At 39.1% G+C, this 20,587-nt stretch overlaps 2 protein-coding genes across 3 annotated transcripts in view; one reads left to right on the top strand and one right to left on the bottom strand.

Moving 5' to 3' along the window:
- The first annotated feature begins 414 nt into the window (after positions 1 to 414).
- Positions 415 to 14,419, top strand: RIOK2 (RIO kinase 2). Its single transcript, XM_009561646.2, has 10 exons — positions 415 to 590; positions 1,665 to 1,803; positions 2,717 to 2,833; positions 3,774 to 3,949; positions 5,524 to 5,612; positions 8,988 to 9,179; positions 9,597 to 9,689; positions 10,632 to 11,165; positions 12,127 to 12,223; positions 14,102 to 14,419. The coding sequence occupies exons 1-10, from the start codon at positions 525 to 527 to the stop codon at positions 14,261 to 14,263; spliced, it is 1,665 nt and encodes a 554-aa protein (XP_009559941.2). The 5' UTR covers positions 415 to 524; the 3' UTR covers positions 14,264 to 14,419.
- Positions 14,420 to 14,556: 137 nt separating this feature from the next.
- The window catches only part of LNPEP (leucyl and cystinyl aminopeptidase), a 54,334-nt gene continuing 48,303 nt past the window's right edge, over positions 14,557 to 20,587 (bottom strand). For both annotated transcript variants that reach the window (XM_054053768.1, XM_054053769.1), the window contains 2 exons: positions 20,203 to 20,284; positions 14,557 to 19,269 (listed from right to left, as the gene is read on the bottom strand). In XM_054053768.1, the coding sequence (XP_053909743.1) occupies positions 19,138 to 19,269; positions 20,203 to 20,284 (214 nt within the window). In that variant the 3' untranslated portion in view covers positions 14,557 to 19,137. The remainder of the gene's footprint in view (positions 19,270 to 20,202; positions 20,285 to 20,587) is intronic.

Raw genomic sequence — 20,587 nt, forward strand, 5'->3', positions numbered from 1 at the left:
ACAAGCCTTTGTGAACAGCCCCTCCCCAACTTTCCTGTAGCCCCTTCAGGTACTGGAAGGTCGCTGTAAGATCTCCCTGAAGCCTTCTCTTCTCCAGGCTGAACACGCCCAACTCTCTCAGCCTGTCCTTGTAGCAGAAGTGCTCTTGTCCTCTGATCATCCTTGTAGCCTCCTCTGGACCCAATGAGGCGCTGGCACAGGTTGCTCAGGGAATTCCCCATCCTTGGGCGGTGCTTTGAGCAGCCCGGTCCAGCAGGAAGCGCCCAGGGCCTGGGCCCGGACAATGCTTAAGACCCCCTTCATCCCGCCCCGCTCTAGGACGCCACATCCCGCGCAGCCGCCGGAACCCGAGCACGTGTCGGCGCCGACCCGGAAGTGCTCCTGTGCCCGGCACTCCGCGCATGCGCAGTGGGGGCGGAGGAAGATACCGTGTTCCGGGGCGCTCACGGTGGGGGAGAGATTGGGGGAAGAGCGGTAGCCTTTCGTACTTCTCCGCGCTAAGTGAACTCTTGGCCACAGCAGCGATGGGGAAGCTGAACGTAGTGATGCTGCGGTACCTCTCGAGGGAGCACTTCAGGGTGCTGACAGCGGTGAGGCTTGTTCCGCGGGGGGGACACGGGGCTGGGTTCTGTTCTCGCCGCCTCCCGCCTTGTCGGTGTTTCCCGGCCCGGGAGGCGTCCTTCTTCCCTTCCGGCCTCGCAGGGATCGGCCGCTGCCAGGAGAACAGAGGTCGAGCAAGGGTAATCGGTTCCCCAGCACGGGGTTTGGGCCCCCGAGGGGCGAGCAGGGGTGTGAGGTCTTGGCAGAGGGGGTTTTGCCACCTGCGTGGTAAACAGACTGCACTGCTTGGCCTGTCTGACCGCACCGGCAGCAGGAAAGGAGAATTGATTCGTGGCTGTGTGAGTATGAGGAAGGAACCTCCATTCGGAGATGTGGAACGGCTCCTTTGTCGCTTCCAAGACCAAAATGTAATCAGCTGTTGATCTTCTGAATGGTACTGTGCAAGTTTCAAGACTGAAGTATTCTGAGGATATCCAGTGGCGGTGATGCGTATTAAAAGTTTTGGTTGAGTCATTAAAAAAAAAAATAAATCATTCTTTGTAGATCACAGAATCATAGAATAGTTTGGGTTGGAAGGCACATTATAGCCCATACAGTTCCAACCCCCCTGCCATGGGCAGGGACATCTCCCACTAAGTCAGGCTGCCCAAGGCCCATCCATCCTGGCCTTGAACACCTCCAGGGATGGGGCAGCCACAGCTTCCCTGGGCAACCTGTGCCAGTGCCTCACCACCCTCACTGTGAAGAAATTCCTCCTTATATCTAGTCTGAATCTGCTCCTCTCCAGTTTATACCCATTGTCCCCAGTCCTATCACTACAACCCTTTGTGAACAGTCCCTCTCCAGCTTTCGTGTAGCCCTTTCAGGTACTGGAAGGTGGCTGTAAGGTTTCCCTGAAGCCTTCTCTTCTCCAGGCTGAACAACCCCAACTCTCTCGGCTTCTCCTCATATAGAAGGTGCTCCAACCCTCTGATCATCTTTGTAGCCCTCCTCTGGACCCATTCCAACAGTTTCGTATCCTGGTGTTTTATTTAATTTCACTTGGAATCTTTATTTTTGAATGTTGAAAGGGCTAACAAATCTATTTTTATTTACTCTTTTAGGTGGAAATGGGCATGAAGAACCATGAAATAGTTCCTGCTAGCTTAATTGCTTCCATAGCCAGCCTTAAACATGGTGGCTGTAATAAAATTTTGAGAGAGTTGGTGAAGCACAAGCTGCTAGCTTATGAACGAACTAAAAGTAGGTGTACATTTTTTGTTGGGCTCCTTCTGTCTTTCTGTCCTCAATGCCTCAGAGTTGTACTTGCGAAAGTACTCCAGCTTGGCATGTTTGAGCATCCAGAGAACTTGCTAAACTTATCTTCTCTTGCACCTGCGCATGGAATATGCCTTTGTGTAACACCAAATATTGTAGCTGTCTGCTGAGCTGCTGGTAATGAATAAATGATAAAGATGGCAAGCAGAAAGAGGTGAACAGTTAACTTTTTTTGCGCAGTCACCAAAGTACTGAAAATTTAAAGAATTATAAGCTAAGGCAATATCCAAGTACATACCATCCCACATGGGTTACAGTCCTAGAGTACACAAACTGGAACAGACTGCAAAAGCCTTGTATGTTTCACCTCCCAAGAAACAGCTACTAAAGTAGTTTTTATTCCTTGACGTACAACAAGTAGTAGTCATGCAGGCCTTTTGCAGTTTACTTCAGCCTTTTAGTTGCATCTGGCTTTGCAAACATACTGTGGGAGACTACAGGAACTTCATATCCTTTGTATCCTAGTTCTTTAGAGCATTAAGGGTTGATGTAGTTCAACACAATCCCAGATCAGTACTGTGTGTCTCCTACATGGGTTTGTTCCAAAATGCTCCTTGGGTTTTCCCAGGCTACTTGAAGTTCTGCCATTGCCTCTGTTAGGGAGGGACTAACACCATATCTGTATTTTGCCTAGCTGTCAATTTTCGTACAAGTTGTAGGATTTTAAACAGCTTTACCATTCCATCATATTGGATTGATAATGAGCCAGTGGGTGAAATCTTTTTTGGGTGTTGTGTACTATAAGCTGAAACAGGAAAAAAGACTACACTGAGGCTTAATTTAAATGTAATATATACATAGTGAGGCGTGAAATGTTTTGTATTTTATTCTTACTTAGCTGTCCAAGGTTACCGATTAACTAATGCAGGATATGATTACCTTGCTTTGAAAACTCTGTCTTCCCGACAAGTTATAAATTCTGTTGGAAACCAGATGGGTGTTGGCAAAGAATCAGGTAAGTAAGAAAAAAGATCTTTTTAAAATCATTTTTTAAGCAAACCCAGTTGTAACATTGTAAATGTTGTGATAGACAGTAGGTAAGTTTTCCCCTGGATCACCATATCAGTTAATCTATCAAACACCAAGATATATAAGTCACTTGTTGGAATGGAGGTTTCTGGCTCCATCTGAATGTTTCTTCACAAGATTGTCATTCTGCTTTGACCTTTTTGTCTAATTCTTGGTTCATCACCTAAAGAAGTACTTTGTACTAGATGCTGTTTGGTTCATGCTTTGTGAAGAGTTTCAAACGATTTTAGCAAAAAGATATTTTCAGTTATTTCATCCCACTTAAGATATCAAAGTAAAATGGGCTCAAAACAATTGGAGTACTATCTTGGTTCCTCTTTCATGTAGATTTGACACAGCATATAACTTGTGTTATTGAAGAATGAGAAGGGGATTATTGAGGACAAATGGTAGCAGTGAAATATAGGCTGTTTGTTAACACTATTTATATTAAGAGGCTGGTCCCTTAGTTTGTCTGTCCACTCAAAAGGAGGAAGATGACCCTTCCAGAGTGCAATTAAGAACACCAGCATCTTCCCTATATTGCTCTCAAAGATAGCTTATAGTTGTTGTTGTTCTTTGCTGTGCAGGTAGCCTAGGGATGTTGAACTGAATGTAAGAACCTTAAGATGCCCTACTGTGAAAGATACTTCAGATCACGTCAATATTTCTTCTAACTATGATCTCTTTAACAATAATTTCTTTCATCTTTTTAATGTACAATATATAAATTTAACTGGGTTTTACTAACTGTGCTAGAACTTGCTATACCAGAAATAGTAATTGTTAAAAGTGAAGTAACCAACTTATTGCTGCAGTTTTTCATTAGATATTAGATTGTTAGATACAATTTATTTCTTAGGTCTATGCCACTATATGTCTTCTAGATATTTATATTGTTGCAAATGAAGATGAGCAACAATTTGCATTGAAACTACATAGGCTTGGAAGAACTTCCTTTCGCAGTCTGAAAAATAAACGCGACTACCACAAGCACAGACATAAAATGTCATGGCTGTATTTATCACGGCTAGCTGCAATGAAGGAGTTTGCTTATATGAAGGTAGGTGGCCATTTACACAATATCAGACTTCTTAGTTAAAGACTTCTCAGTCTGTCTTTTGATCAGTTCATATTGGTAGTACTGGTGGATTTATACCACCTCAACCCTCTTTGTTTTTACTAGTGGACTTAGAAGTATATGTTTCCAAGAATTTTGGTGCTATATGTTTTATGTACTTTGCAATGACAAAATGAAGCTTTTCCATGGAATTTGTGTGGAACAGAAGCAGCTGTCAGTAAAGAATTTCAGATAAAGTTATTAGTTATGTGTAGATAATTTATATTTCACCAGTTCTATGTTTTTTCCTGCAATATTTATTGCATAACCTTGCAAAAACACCTTAGAAAGTAAGGAAATTTACAACTACTTGTCAGAATTATTTTCTTTTTGTTGTTCACCTGTAAATTTTTAAAATTTATTTATTTTTTTTTTAATTTACTGTATTTTCAGTTGTTGCTGTGCTGTTGAGGGAAATCTTTCAGTGGTATTCTGATCTGAAAAGTCACACTTTGTTCTATACTGGGGGATAAGATTTCATTACCAAGCATGTATGGCTACTCTTGAGTTACAGATTTTTTGACCTGCTTTAATAGGATGTTGATAGTGGAAAACTATTTATAAAATACTAGTTTTCCATTCTCCTTTTGTGCTCTTCAACAGTACTGCATACATTAAATTTTTTTGTTATGGTTGCTCTTAAAAAACCTTGACCAGTGGCCTCCACAGAGAGGGAAAGAACTATTACTGTCATTTAGAACCTTTGTATTGAGCCAAATGGTCCAACTGGTAAAGCATTATGTGTTCAGGACTTGTAGGAATATGATCATGTGCATCAGTTTCCTTGAAAAGAGAGGTGGATGAGCGTTGTGTGCTGAAAAGTAATGATAGTGTACTATTTAAGTAACAAAAGCTGTATTTATGTTGCTTTAACTTAAAACTCTGTCTTAGAAAAATTCACTGGTAACAAGAGTATGAGTAAAAAGCAAATGAACACATACAGAATTAAGTGGGTCAAGTGAATGACTGAGTTTGCGTTAGAAAGGGCAAACAGAAGAGCTTCAAAATATTATGACCTTCCTTTGATTAATCTTTATTGTGGTGCAGTGCTGGTTACTAATATTTAAGAATGAGCTTTTGTCTTATGGCAGCCAAGTATGGATTAACTAGTCAGGTAGAACTGTGTTGGCAGCAAATTACCGTGGAGTGTTTTTCTAATGCCTGGCACCCTATTCCCAGTTGCTTACCTAGGGCTAACAGACCATATAAGATTCTGTTGCTTTTCCATTCTGCTGTGTTTTTCTTTCGAATTCACAGTAACTAAACTGTAGACAATATAGTAGTCTGCTTAGCATTTAAAATTACAAATTTTATTTGGCTTTGCAGTGAAAGTTCAAATGGCTTTTATGCTGACTTCCTTCTTCAGCATGTGATTTGACCTTTCCAGTTAGCATTTGAGTAATATATGCTGCTTTCACAGTAGTATTTATTGCTTTTCTTAGCTGGGAGTTTGTCAATATATGCCATACTTTCTTAAATATTAAATTTTAATTCTTCAATTTGTTATCTCTTCCCAGGCTTTGCATGATAGAAAATTTCCTGTTCCAAAACCTGTAGACTACAACAGGCATGCAGTTGTTATGGAACTTATTGATGGCTATCCCTTGTAAGTACTGAAGCTTGAATTCTCAGTGTTACAAAAGCCTGACAGTGTTAGGTTCAGTAAGGTAAAGAGGGTCAAGGTTTCTCCTTGTCATGTGAGTGAATTCTGAATTCACCATGCTGAATAATGTTCTCTGGTCCGCACTTACTAACATTCTACTTATTACAGGCTTGCTTCTCTTATGTCTTTACTCAGAGAAATTGTTTCTTAGTCCAAAGAAAGTGGTGAAATGGACTAAATTTTTAAGTAGGGAATACATCTAAAGAACAGTGTGATACAGGTTAGTACCGTAGCTGTTTTCTGTGTTTAAATTGCGCTTCCCGTGTGTTACTGGATCTATTCAATAATTGATATTATATCCTTCACATTCTAAACTCCAGTTCATGATCCTTGCTGTAGTAATTCATGTGTAAGATTATAGATCACCATTTTAGAACTTCTGCTCTGTTTGCTTAAAATTCATGCTTATAATCTGGTTTTGCTTCTTCAAGGAAGATTACTTTGCTTGAGTTGTTCAGCATCTAGAAACATAAATATCATTGAAGTTTGTATATAAAGGGATGATTGGTTTTGATTGCAGAGCAGAATGCATAAAGCTTATCTACTTGATAACTTTGGATAACCTAGGGGCTTATACAGTGATTTAAAGTGTCTAGTTAAATCTAACCAGTCTGTGCTCTTGTATAGTCATCAAGATCTCAGGCTGGCAATTCAGTCAAAAGGGAATTAAAACCAAAGTTTAACAGTTGAAAAGTAACATGGAAGAGTGTTCATTATATTCTGTCTCCCCACCTTGTTAAATAATTTGACATTCTGCTCAAGGAGGACTACCTAGAGCCGGTTGTGAGGTCCATTGCCTGAGTTTAAAAACTAGTATAGAGGTGGTGACTTGTGATTCACAATTGTTACGCTGTCTTTCACAAGTAAATGGTTATGCAAAGTTCCTGCCAAACTGGACTTAATTTTTCTTAGTCTACCTACTTTACTTCACGTGTCACAGAATCACAGAATGGTTGAGGTTGGAAGGAACCTCCAGACGTCATCTGGTCCAGCCTCCTTGCTTGAGCAGGGCCAGTTTTTGTAGACACTCCAGTGTTTGGAGGGATTGGATCCGTGATGTTGATGTCTTTGTGGAGGGTCTCAGACCAGCTGAGAGGGAGCTCTGATTATGACCCACTTCTCTCGTCCTGTTATAGTCTGTTCTGGAGTGATAACATCTGGAGTATCAATCAGCCCAGCTCCTTACCTTCTTTACCTCTCCTCATCAGTGGCACCACCAATAACGGACATGGTGGGTTGCGTTGCCCACCCCACCCCACCCCACCCCCCGGCTGGTGCAACCTCCACTAGTGTGTAGGGATCTGAAAAATTCCAAGGTCATACATCAAGCCATTTCTAACACACAAAGCCCACAGCTTCCACATCCATAAGTCATCCAGGTACAACATACATTGGTTTCTATTAATCTTATTAATACTTCTGCTTTCAGAATCACCACCGATTTTTTTGTTCTGTGTCTATATTGTAACTTCTGTATGTGCATATTTGCACTGATAATGTGGGAAGGGGTGACCGGGGGCAGTTTGGTCATCATGACAGGCACATGAGTGGCAGAGACATAATGGCTAGCTTATTCTCCCCAACTCATCTGTACTACACACATGGGCTTTGATGTAGCCGCTCATGTGGAGTGGCCACTAGACCTTCGTCTTGTTCCCCTCGACCCCACAAACCTAGCAAAGCAGTAGCTCTCTTCAGCTATTCATAGAGGAATAATATGTCACTCTGCCCTATCAACCATCTAATTAATGAAGTTGTTAAACAGGACTGGAACCATTTTTGACTGCTAGGGAGCACTGCTGGTCACTGACTGCCAACTAAACTTTGCACCCAGCCATTCAGGCAATTTTCAATCTACCTCACTGTTTGCACATAGAGACCATACATACTTCAACAGCTCTTCTGTGAGAATCTTATGGGAGACAGTGTCAAAACCTTGCTGAAATCCAGGTAGATACTGTCCACTGCTGTCTCCTCATCTAGTGGACCAGTCACTGCAGCACAGATGTTTATCAGCTGGTCAAGAATGACTTCCTCTTGACGCAGTTGAATACTCTGGATGATTTTCTCATCCTTAATGTGCCTGGCAGTGGTTTCCAGGATTAGCAGCTCCATTACCTTCCCATGGTTCAAGATGAAGCTGACCAGCCTACAGTTCCTTGAGTCCTCCTTCTTGCCCTTCTTGAAGCTGGGAATGAAATTTGCCTTTCTTCAGTCACCATGATTGATGAACAAATATCAAGAGTGGCCTTGTGATGACACTTGCCAGCTTCCTCAGCAATCCAGGTGTACATCAGGGTCCACGGACTTGATGTATGTCCAGTTTGCCCTAACTATTCTCTGAACTGATGCCCTTCCATTAACAGTACATCTTCCTGGTCTACCGTGGTTCCTGCGACATGAGATTCCTGCCTTGGAAGATACCAGTTAACATGACTTCCACATTCAAAATGCTAGTGGGACATTTTATGACACAGTCCTGTGGCTATGAGAAATGTTACCATTTAATTTTGGTACAAATATGAAAGGGTTCAACAGAAGCTTGTTACAGAGATGCTAGACTTCCGTTGTTTGTTCTTTGTATTGTACAAATTATCTATTTTCATAATCTGCAGTGCTGAGTCCAGACTAAAATATTTCACATGATAACTAAGTGCTGACCGCTAGTTTATGATACAGTAAGATAACTGCCTCTTTGCTTGGTTTGTTTCTAAAAAGAAGATGATTTATATTTCGCCACTTAGGGACACTTTGCTTTCTCAGGTATACATTCAGGAATGCATTAGGATTTTTTTTAATTATTATTTTTTTCCCTCTAACTTAATCTAGAAAATACACTTTTGTAAAACAAAATGCCATGGAGCATTTGAATACAGGAAGACCTATGTCCTAGGTCTTCCTGTATAAGATTACATAAAACAGGAGTGACATAAAAATTTGCATACCCATTATTTAAATAACTCATTATCACAGTGGTGCCTGATGGAAGACAGTGAGCATAAGTTAGCTTGGATATAAGGAGAAATTTTCTGCTATGGAGGATAGTGAAGCAGTGACACAGGGTGCTTGAGGAGGTTGCACAGTCTCTCCTTATGTCTGGAATTTTTCAGGCCCCAACTAGAAGAATCGCTGAACTATCTGATCTGATCTCAGGGCTGACTCAGCTTTGAGAAGGGTTTTGGACTAGAGACACGAGGCCCCTTTTAACTTGAATTACCTTGTCATTCTGTTAGATGTATTTCATATACTTTGCCTATATTATTAAATAAAGTATTTCAAAATTCAGAATATGTTTTTTTTTATTATTTAACTTTTCAGGTGCCAGGTGCACCACATGGAAGATCCTGCCTCTGTCTACAGTGAATTAATGGATCTAATTGTAAAACTTGCCAATCATGGTTTGATTCATGGTGATTTCAATGAATTTAATCTCATAGTCGATAATGATGACCATGTTACTATGATTGATTTCCCTCAGATGATATCAACATCCCATGCAAATGCTGAATGGTAGGTTCAAGTTTAAAAATGCTTTCAAAGTAAATCTGTCAAGTGCCAATGACAGCAAATAGTCAACCATGACTTGTTTCTGTAAGCCTGTTTCCGATTCACTTTCTAATATTGTTATCATGCAGCATAAAAAAGTTCCAAACACGGTTTGTTTTATGAATGAGTAGAAATGTCTCTTTAGAATAAATATGAAATCAATTGCTTTGCAGAAAGAATGATGTTGTTCAGTTAAGGAATGCTTAGAAATTAACTTAGAAACAAACATGCAGTCTGTCTCCCTAGCCCTTTGTCTTGGGATTACTAATAGAAATAATTTTTCAAATAAATATGGTGAAAAACCAGAAGTGTAGAGTAAGAGTTTGTCCTTGTAGTACATGTCTTGATTTTATGTTTATAAAATTCTGTATTCTTTCACAGGTATTTTGACAGAGATGTTAACTGTATTAAAGAATTCTTTAAGAAACGCTTCAACTACGAGAGTGAGCTCTTCCCAACATTCAAAGACATCAGGTAAAAACTGCCAGATAAATGAGTTCGCCTATTTATGATATTTTTGTTGTTTTTCTGAGAAAATTGGGTGCTGTGAAAGATGCTTTTAGGAGAAATAAAAAAGAATAGGCCTAACTGTGCAATTTTAAGTTTTATTTTTGTCATTCCTGGTGTGTTTTTTTAACCAAAGTTACTGTAAGTTGTTTCCAAAAGCTAAAGTGGGCTTTCAAATCTGCAGCTGCCTCCTTTGTCTTTCCTCTTGAAAAGAAGGAAGAGAGATCAATCCAAAAGCTTGATACAAATGGTTAATATTTAGGAAGTGTTAACAGTGATGCAGAATCAGTTTCTCCCACTTCACAAAGCCTATTTGACAGTTCCAGTATGTTCAAGATTAATTTAGATTTCAATTTTAAATGTATTTTTAAAATGCTGGTAAAGATACCTCTTAAAATGCTTTTATGTTCAAAGTAATTTTCCTAACATTTTTTGTCCCTTTTGAAAAGTATTTTATCACTTTTTTGAAATCTGCAGCTTTTGCAATGAAAAGGGTTTTATTTCATTCTGAGCGCTTTTCCAGAGGCGTACCACACTTGAATCGATCTCTGTGTGTCAGTCTACGCTTTATATTCTTCTGTTTGCTTGCATATGAGCTTAAAGCCTGATTGCCTTCCTGCTAAAATAAAATAATTGCCTCTAAGTAAATAATCAAACAAATGCCGGTTATGGAGATGGAATCATCTTCCGTAGAAGTTTGCTTCTCTTGGATTACATTCTGTTAATGCTTTATGTAAAGCTTAGCACTGTCATGGTGGTGTTCTGTGTTTCAACAGAATACATCCTTTTTGTTAGCAGTTTGGGTAATTGTAGTCCAGCTTCATTAGTATTTTTAATCCAAAATGTAGCATATTGGTAGTTTGTTGTTTTAGCATATTAAAAGAAAATATGCTTTTACTTTATTAACAGAAGAGAGTGTTCTCTCGATAGAGAGATTGCTGCCAGTGGCTATACAAAAGAAATGCAGGAAGATGGTGAACTGCTTTGCCCACCACATTCTGATGAGGATGATAGTACAAGAGAGGTATCACAGTTTGTAGAAGATGCTGAGAATAAGATTGACTTCTACAGCAGAGATGAAGAAAATGATACAGAATTCATGTATGAAGTGGATGATTTGTCTGAAAGCGGAACCTCTAATGTTTTTATGTATAGCAATGAAGAGGCTGATACCACTGAAAGTTGTGAAAATGCCCAAAGGCTGAATATGTCGAAGTTGAGTTCAGCTTTAGAGAAAATTGAAGGGCAAGATGTGCTTTGGAAGTCTGGTGAAAATGCAGAGAGTTCTGAAGTTGCCTCTTTTGAGGGCAAAAGCATAACTGAAAATGTTGAAGTTGAAAATCAGTCAGGTCAAGAAGGATGTTGTAATGATGAGGAGGATGGAGACAAATGCCATCATCTGGTTGACTTGTCAGCTTTAAATGAGAAGTTCAGGCATTACAGGTAAAGATTTATATTTACTATCTAGAAATTTGGTTCTTCCCCTCACCCCTCAGTAAATGTAAATCTTTCAAGTAGCTCAATAAAGACTGCTCTTCAGCTGCCTTTGGTTAAATTGAAGGCTAAAAATTAAATTTATATTTAAAACATTGCAGTTAATATGTTTACTGTTGGTCTCATGATAGATAACCTGTTGACTGGTACCGTGTAAGCAATGCTTAACATGGAATGTGTGACAGATCAGTTGTCCAGCTGTGTACTAGTATCTAATAAGAGAACAGGTCTTAGATGTAATGCATAGACAAGCTATATTCTGTAGTGGATTTTTTTTCCCCTTTTCCATTATTTCAGTTAATATTCAGAGTGAAAGAAAGAGTTCTTGGTATTAAAATACTGCCTGTAAATAACTTCTATGAACAAGTTGGTAATTTGAATGCTCTGTCTAAAAGTCAAATTATTCTCCTGTGTTAGCAAAAACTCTTTGGAATGTATTATTCATATGTATTGTACTGTGTGTTCTAGCTTTTAATTCCTTCCCTGACATACTTAGAAATTCCTGCTCACTCTAAGCCTAGCCCCTTGTACATGAAATTCTGAGTTTGCAATCCCAATGTGTATCTGGATGTATATATCAAACTCCCACTCATCTGCTTTTGCTTTTTAGTGAAATCAATTATCAAGACATTGTGAAGAATCTGAAATATTTTTTCATGTGCTTAATATACGCGTGGCAATTGTGCAATGAATTCCTCCTTCAATAAAATGCCTGTTCTTAACAATTAATGTTAATATTTAAAATATTTAAAATTAAATATTAAAATATTTAATGTTCTGGATGACTTCCATGTTCTGTTGGCAGTTTTCCAATTATATCTCAAGAAGTTAAAGAGTAAAATATGATGCTTGTAGAGGCAAAGGATATTTATCTTACTAGTGGAATAAAACATTGATCTATGTATTTTAGAAATGAAGAGAGTATCGGGCACATTGCTGAGCACAGAACAAGTACTAGAAGTATTGCATCAGTCAGAAGTATTGGGAGCTGTTCAACCATTCCAGCGGTAAATATTATAGTTCTTATTTTATTATCTAGTTTACTCTCAGACAATGTTAAGTTGCTTATGTTACGTAGCATTCATTATCTTTAGAAAGACTGTTACCATGAACCTCTCCAGTTTGCATTTCCATGCCCACAGGAAAATAGGACTGGTACTTCTGTAATTGTTTAGGGGGAATGATTTACAGTGCTTTCATTCATGTATTGCTCTTTACTCTTTCACAAAAGCTCTACATCAGCATTAACAGCTCTCATTTAACCATGAACAGGCTAAGGTATGTTAATGTATGTTAATTCATTAACATATAATCATTTCATTCATTTCTGTTGCTGGCTACAATTAGTGGTTTTGTATTTTAAAAGTGGATGCTTGATCCAAGATTTAATTTGACCTTCTTCACCTGTTTTCTTAGAGTTCACCTGTTTTCTTCACATTCTTTTCTGAAACATTTGTATGAACTCACTTCAATAGTGATTTCTTTGGCAATATGAATTCATTTTACTTTCTGCATTATATAAATCAGAATATTTTACAGCAGAATTTAATGTCTGTCTTCAACCCCAGACTACACATCAGTCACACCAGTCAGTGTAAATACCTCTGTTGCATTTTTTAAAATGCATTTTAATTGTTAAAGGAAGAAACTCCAATGTTGTACAAAATAGGAATAAACTTGTTTCAGCTGACAACTGATCGATGAGGTATTTTTTAACCTTTTTAAATAGGGGTACCTATGTTCAGTCTTACTTTCATTGTCAGGAGCAGAAGTTCTGAAAAATCTAGTTTGGAATACACATTGGTATGTGTATTCAGCTCTTTCGTGACATGTACCAAAAGTAAATATCTGCTTTTTCAGTTTGTGTCTTTTCAAAGCATTTCTATTGCCTAATTAAAGTATTAGAATCATAGAATGGTTTGGGTTGGAAGGGACCTCCCAGATCATCTAGTTCCAACTCCCCTGTCATGGGCAGGGACACCTCCCACCAGACCAGGCTGCCCAAGGCCCCATCCAACCTGGCCTTGAACGTTTTCAGGGATGGAGCAGCCACAGCTTCCCTGGACAACCAGTGCCTCACCACCCTCCAGTGCCTCACCACCCTCATTGTGAAGAATTTCTTCCTAAAGTCTAATCTAAATCTTCCCCCTTCCAAATTAAAGCCATTCTCCCTCATATTATCATGACGTGCCCTTGGAAAAAGTCCCTCCGCAGCTTTCTTGTAGCCCCTTCAGGTACTGGAAGGCTGCTATAAGGTCTCCTTGGTGCTTTTTCTTCTCCAGGCTGAACAAATCCAACTCTCTCAGCCTGTCCTCTTAGCAGAGGAGCTCCAGCCCTCTGATTGTCTTTGTAGCCCTTCTCTCTGAACCTGTTGCATATCCCTCTTATGTTGAGGGTTCCAGAACTGGATACAATACTCCAGGTGGGGTCTCACCAGAGCAGAGTAGAGGGGGAGGATAATATCCCTCAGCCTGCTGGCCACGCTTCTCTTGATGCAGTCCAGCTTTCTGGGCTGTGAGTGCACATTGCTGGCTCATGTTGCGCTTCTCATCAATGAGTCCCCTCAAGTCCTCTGCAGGGCTGCTCTAAATCACCTCATTCCCCAGCCAGGTGTAGGACCTTGCACTTGGCCATGCTGAACTTCATTAGGTTCGCACAGGCCCACTTCTCCAGGTCCTTGTGGATCTGGAACTGCCAGCACAGCACAGACCTGGGCTTACTTACCTTAGGTGTTGTATAGATCGCTAACTTCTCAGTGTACAGATATTTTCTTCCAGTTAAGTTCATGCATGTTCATTTTGGTACTGAAAATACAGTATCATTGTGGCATGTCTTAGAATTGTCTTTCAACAGTTCTGATACTGAATTTGATTGTTTCATTGTAGGAACTGGTGAAACAGAAGATAAAACGTCAACTGACCAAACAGCAAAAGTCTGCTCTGAGGCAACGGTTGCAAAAAGGAGAGGCAAATATTTATACCAAACAGCGTCGAGAAAACATGCACAATATTAAGTCAAGCTTAGATGCAGCTAGTTTCTGGGGATAATTTATTAAGCTTCCATAGAATATGAAAAAAAATCATAATGTATACAGTTGAAAGAATTATGTTAATAACTAATAATCCTTTTATGTAATGGAGCACTCTCTTCTATACAAAGAAGTTCTTTCTGGAAGTTAATAAACTTCATTCTGGTTCCTGCAATTTTGACTGGGGGATTTTGGTTTGTGTTTCTGGTTAAAACTGTTGACTGTAATTCAAAGTAGACCTCTAGTACTAGCTAAGATCATTTAACTATAGTCATTTCCTGCAGCATCTTGTAAATCAATTGTGCTGTATTTGTTCAGAGTAAGAACCTTCTGTTTTGCAGATTTCTCTTGAGAGAGAAGGAAGGGAAATTTTTTAAAACAAATTTTTACAGTGAGATGAAATTGAAATTTAAAATGTTACCCACGATACAAACAGGTGTTTGTTTGGTTTAATTAAAAATTACAACAATACACCTGATAGCAGTTACTACTCTTAAGGTTTGTTTAGTATTTGTAGAAACATGAGCAATGCATACAATGAATATGTGTTCTTTGAAGCCAGCAATTCTTGTTTACAATTTTCCCTTCATTCCAAGATCTCAGGTATAAATCTAGCTCAAAGTTACATAGTATAACAGTGTTGTACAGATCTGAGAAGTGCTTAGATTTTTATTGTGTCTGCACAATTACCAATAAATTTAATTCCTTTATTCCTACTATATTAAGTGATGAAGATTATGGAACTTCTCTTTTCAGAATTATTACCGTGACTTCTATTATGCTATATCCTAGGGTCTGAAAGCTTGGAAGAAAAACACGTACCATGATTTTTTTAATATTTTTTAATATTTTTTTCTAAAGCAAAATGTGTCTGACACAACAAGGTCTTCTTGTCATTCTTTGTTTCCCTTGCCAAGTTCAGCTCCAGCTGCACCTTGGCCTTCCTGACTTCATCTCTACCCAACCAGGCAGCGTCCCTATACTCTTCCCAGGTTTCCTGTCCCTGCTTGCACTGCCTGTGCAGTTCCCTCTTGCCGTTCAGTCTGACCAACAGTTCTTGACTCAGCTGTGCTGGTCTGCTGCCTTCCTGCCTGATTTCCTACATCTGGGGACCGAGCACTCCTGCACTCTACGTAAAGCATCCTTAAATATCTGCCAGCTTTGTTCTGCTCCTTTGTCCCGAAGGAACATTTCCCAGTAGGTCCTACTGACTAACTCCTTGAAGAGCTGGAAGTCTGCTTTCCTGAAATTGAGGGATCTGACTACCTTGACATCACTGATAAGCTCACTTGTATGGGTGACCATCAGATCCAGTATTGCATCCCCTTGGGTGGGGGTGTCTAATACCTGGGTTAAGAAATGATCTTCAATGTACTCTAGGATTCTCCTGGATTGCCTACAGCCTGCTGTGCTACTTTTCCAGTATATGTCAGGGTGGTTGAAGTCCCCCAGTATGATGAGAGATTGCAAGCTGTAAGGCTGCTGTAGCTGGAGCAAGGTGGCTTCAGCTGTAGGCTCTCCTTAATAAGGAGGCCTGTAGTAGACACCAACCACAAGGTTCCTTCCTCAGTCTTTAATTCTGACCCACAATCTTTCAACCTGTTTGTGGCTACTCTTCAATGACAGCTCTTCGCACTTTATCCATTTCCTGATAGAGAGAGCAAAACCTCCATGACTGCCTCCCTGTCTGTCCCTTCTGAACAGCCTGTAGCCATCAATGGCCACTCTCCAGTCATGGGTTTTATACCACCATGTTTCAGCGATGGCAACCAGGTCATAGCTTTCTAGTATCACCGTAGTTTCCAGCTCCTCCTGTTTGTTGCCGAAGCTTCATGTGTTTGTGTAGTGGAACTTCAACTGGGCTGCTGGCTGCATCACCTTCTTAGTGGAACGCCCTTTATTTCCTTTAAGATGTTCTTTGGAAGTCTCCTTCCTAGCACCTACCTCAGGAGCCTCCCACTCATCTCTGCAAAACTTCAAGTGTGACACAGCATCCCCAGCATGTCCCAGCACAGCAGGTGGAGGGCCCATAACAGCACGCCATCCCTCCAACCACTGTGTCCTCCTGCAGCTTGTCATAGGCAAGCCTGATATTATTCCCCTCCCCTTTCACATCTAGTTTAAAGCCATCAGTGAGCCCTGCAAGCTCCTGAGCAAAGACCCTCTTGTCCCTTTGAGAAAGGTGGCTCTCATCTGATACCTGTAAACCTGGCATCATGCAGGCCATCCCACTGTGAAACCCCCAAGTTGTTATGGTGACACCAACCATGGAGCCATGTACTAATAGACTAGACATACCTGAGCCACCTGGCAGCTCACTCCCTGCTGGGGGGTTCCCTCGCTCCAGAGAGCACATTTTCTGCCTGCATTTAGTGCCCCGCTGCAGCACTTCCCATGTCTGCTGTTGTCACTTGCTGATTAAACTGGATGGAAGCTGCCAGCTATGGCTCCCATGAAAAAATGTCCTAGACTGAAAGCTTTTGATTGCCTTCACTATTCCTTGTCTGTTCCTTCACAGCCCCACTCTAAGCCCAAAACAGAGACTTGCCAGTAATGGCTCTGAGGAAAAAGTGGAAAGGACAGAAAGCTTTGGCAGCTCTTTCACAGTCCCACAAACAACAAGGCTCTGCTCTTTGTCCTGCATCTGTGTCACACCCTAACCCTAGACCTGAAGGTCCTACAGGGACATCACCAGCAATGGCTCCCAAGAAAAAGTGCCCAAAACTGAAAGCTTCCATCTTAAATTTTGTATGCCTCGATACTGTAGTCAGTGATGAGGTAAAAAATGTGTGAGGGGATAGAATGAATAGAAAAGTGAAAGTTTAATACTGACTTTTCGTTTAATATGAAAAAGTGGCTAGAAAAAGAGATGATATATATGAGAGATGATTATATATACACACACAAATATGCAGAGATGAAACTAATATTTCTGTAGAGATTCCAAAGGTTTAAAATAAAGGAAGAAATGAAGCCATAACACACAACAGTACAAAAATTCCAAGAACATACTCAATTACAACTTTAATTCCATAACTTATAAGGAAGCATTGTTTATTTTCAATGCTCATACTGCTACCTTGTTCTTCAGTGTATGAAAAAAATTCTAGGCCTTTCAGTCAAACGCCTATTTGCATACTCATAAGGTCTAACATTCTGATAATCTCAGGGTTAAAAATGACATCTGCTATGCTAATGTGACCTGGAAAATGAAGAGTTTATTTTCCAGAAGTTTTGTCAGATATGATGAAAAGACGGCAAAAGTATGGTACGGTTTAAGCAACCATAGCTTACAATTTTTACTAATCAAATAAGCAGTCAGTGCTGCAGTTTCATAAACTAAAGCATTCAATTTTAATTACCCTGTGACAAAATTTAAATCCGTTAATTTAGCACTAATTCAAACTAATATCATTTTCAGATTTTATTGTAGTTGGAATTGAATTAACTAAAATTTTACAACTTTTAATTGTTAGTGCTTTCATCATATTTTATGACTGATTACATAATTGGATGATGAAACAACAGGTCTCAATCTGCTTCAATGACTCCACACAAAGTGCATCATCAGTGAAATGCATAGAACAGATCTTCAGGTAAAAAGGTATGTTTACTCTTGCATGTGTTGTATATATATGGTATACCTCAAAAATGGCCTTTTTCACTGCCGTTGGAAGAGATGCAGATTAAGAGTAGGTATTTCACCTTCCTAATGTAGCATATTAGGGGGTTATATCCTTTTCTTTAAAAGACTTTGAAGACTTGTCTCACAAGGTTTTTCACAACAGTAGAAGAACAAAACATTAAAATCTAAATAAGAAGCTTCCCTACAGCTAATGTTATAAAGAGTGAGCAATGTTCACAAATTATACTGTGATATGAGAGTTACCAGGCAAGAAAAAAACAGTTTACCTGAATGAAGTGGCTGACATATCTATTAATTGCAGACTCTCTGCAACAGTTGGTGAAATTAAAAATGAGTAGTCAAAAGGGCACAAATCAGTAGTCAGTCAAAAAAATGAAGCAAACTGTTTTTAGGACCTGTTTGCAATTTTGTGTAGTTGCTCAGAGATCAATACAGCAAAATACATTAAAGTTCAATGGTTAATGAGATTCTCAAAAGAAGGTCTAATATATTCAGAATAAAGGTTCCAAGGTCACAACAGTGTTTCTGGAAATGCCATCTCTAATATACCTGGGTTTGCTATCTCATTTTTCTTTTCATTACTGCTACATAGCGACTCAATACATCAAAGTGTACATATTATTAGCATGAGATATTATTCCTACTTTTTGTGTGTGCAATTCCTAAAGAACACTGCCGAAAATAAAAAATCCGAACTTAAATAAAATTGGGATCTTATTTATTTAACCTCAAACTGGTGCACTTATTAAGATCCACTATTACTTATGTATCTGAAGTATGATTTTGTCTCACAGCAGCTTCTGTATCTACAAATCTGGAAACCACTCACAGTTTTATATTAAAAAGTCTACTGCTCAAGGAACAGTCTGCAAAGAAGTAACAGTTCATGGTAACTCTTTCTTTCTTTCTTTCTTTCTGACACTGTCAATATTAACCCACTGCCAAGAAACTATCACACAACACAACTGCAAATAAAAGGGCATATGTTTCAAATATAAAATTACATTTAATCATTTGTGCAGTTGTTTGGTCTACAGATAACAGTTTCAGAATAAATAGATATATCTTGCTCATAAATGCTCCAAGGAAAATAAAAATTTATCCAAGTCATGCCCTGAGCTATCTAGACTCCTTAATAGTGCAAACAATGTTGCAACGATGCCTGGTTTCACCCTGACTTTTGCAATAGAAACACAGCAATTCCCCATATAACTCCTAAATGCTGACACAGCACAGTATTATGCTTACTACAGCAGTTCTTGTAGCTTTGCTAAGTTCCTCTCCATCCACCAGATATTGAGCTGAATTGTGTCAATTGCCTCTTTTACACAACGCAGTTGAGAACTCTCCTCTGATTTTGATTCAAAAAATGACTTCACCTGCCACGCAAGAGAAAAGAAAAAGAAAATTTTAACTGACGTTAACACAAATAGTTCAGAAGCAAAGGCTACACGTGTTGCAGGAAATTCATTCCCATGAATCACTTATACCTATGCAGTAAGCAAACCTCTCAAAGGAGATCCCAAAATGCAAGGAAAGCATTTTTCATGGGAACTGCAGCAATAACTCATCTGGTTTTGATACATTATTTCACCAGTAAGCAGACTTATCATACTTATCACAGAGCAATCACAGAGCACTCAAAGTTCTGGAAAAGGAGTGTTATACCATGAGAAAGAACGGATTGTTGTAAACAGCCCTCTTTGGTGCTCTGGAAAGACCTCCACACCTATTCTCCATTATAATTCTCAACGCTAACACCTAAATACTGCAGATCAAACCACAAACAACTATCTTTACCAAATAATCTGACTGAAACCATTAGACTAAACCATAAATTATTTTTAACACATTAACTTCAAGGCCTTGTTAGGTAAGACAGAGATTTCTAATAGCTAATAACCTGACCTTAACAACATCAAAAAAGTTCCTTGGTATTGCTGACAACAAAAATAACATAAAGCCATTTTTACATCATTCCATCCCATTCTAGAGATGCAGAAAGCATAGCGTGTTTACAAAATCTAGATCAAAATTCTACCTAGATCAAATCACTATTTTGGGAGACAGTGCATTCCAGTGAACAGGAAAACAGAGTATGATCAGATAACTGGGCTGAAACCTATACACAACTCTGCCACAGGATAAGCATGTAAGTTTCAATATGCTTATGTATAGATTTCCCACGAGTGAAATAGGAAAATACATCCTTGCAAAAGGGCCTCAAGCACGGAATTAATACATGTTTTCCTCAATTAAACGAAAACAGCATTAGCATTAAAAATTGATTTCTGGTAGGTTAAGCCACCAACCTCAAGTAGATGTGCCTTTGTTGCAAACTGAGAAGTTGACCAACGAATGATATTCTGGATAGTGTATGAGCCTAGGTGAAACCTGAAATACAAGCAAAGAAGTTATTTTTAACCAGGAGCCACTTTAAGATGCAGGTACAATTCACATTCTTATTCCTACTCTTTTGCTTTAATTGTTGAAAATCATTAAAACCACTTAAATTCAAGTTTATATACCTCATTTTTCAAAAAAGAAACAAGGCCTTAGAAGTGCAAGCATCTAACTCCTTAATCCCGCTAAAATTAAACTTCAGAGCAAAAGGCATGGAAAATTTTCAAACTTCTATCACAGCTCTAATAATAAAGAACTGAAGACATCACACACTGAATACCAAGACCTGTATTT

This window comes from Cuculus canorus, chromosome Z (assembly GCF_017976375.1).
Source record: "Cuculus canorus isolate bCucCan1 chromosome Z, bCucCan1.pri, whole genome shotgun sequence".
Taxonomy (NCBI): Eukaryota; Metazoa; Chordata; class Aves; order Cuculiformes; family Cuculidae; genus Cuculus; species Cuculus canorus.

Bases quoted from the DNA above. Each gene is read 5' to 3' on its own strand.
- RIOK2 (XM_009561646.2), top strand. From the start codon at position 525: ATGGGGAAGCTGAACGTAGTGATGCTGCGGTACCTCTCGAGGGAGCAC. The intron at 591-1,664 runs GTGAGGCTTGTT...TTACTCTTTTAG, and splicing joins ACTTCAGGGTGCTGACAGCG to GTGGAAATGGGCATGAAGAA. The intron at 1,804-2,716 runs GTAGGTGTACAT...ATTCTTACTTAG, and splicing joins AGCTTATGAACGAACTAAAA to CTGTCCAAGGTTACCGATTA.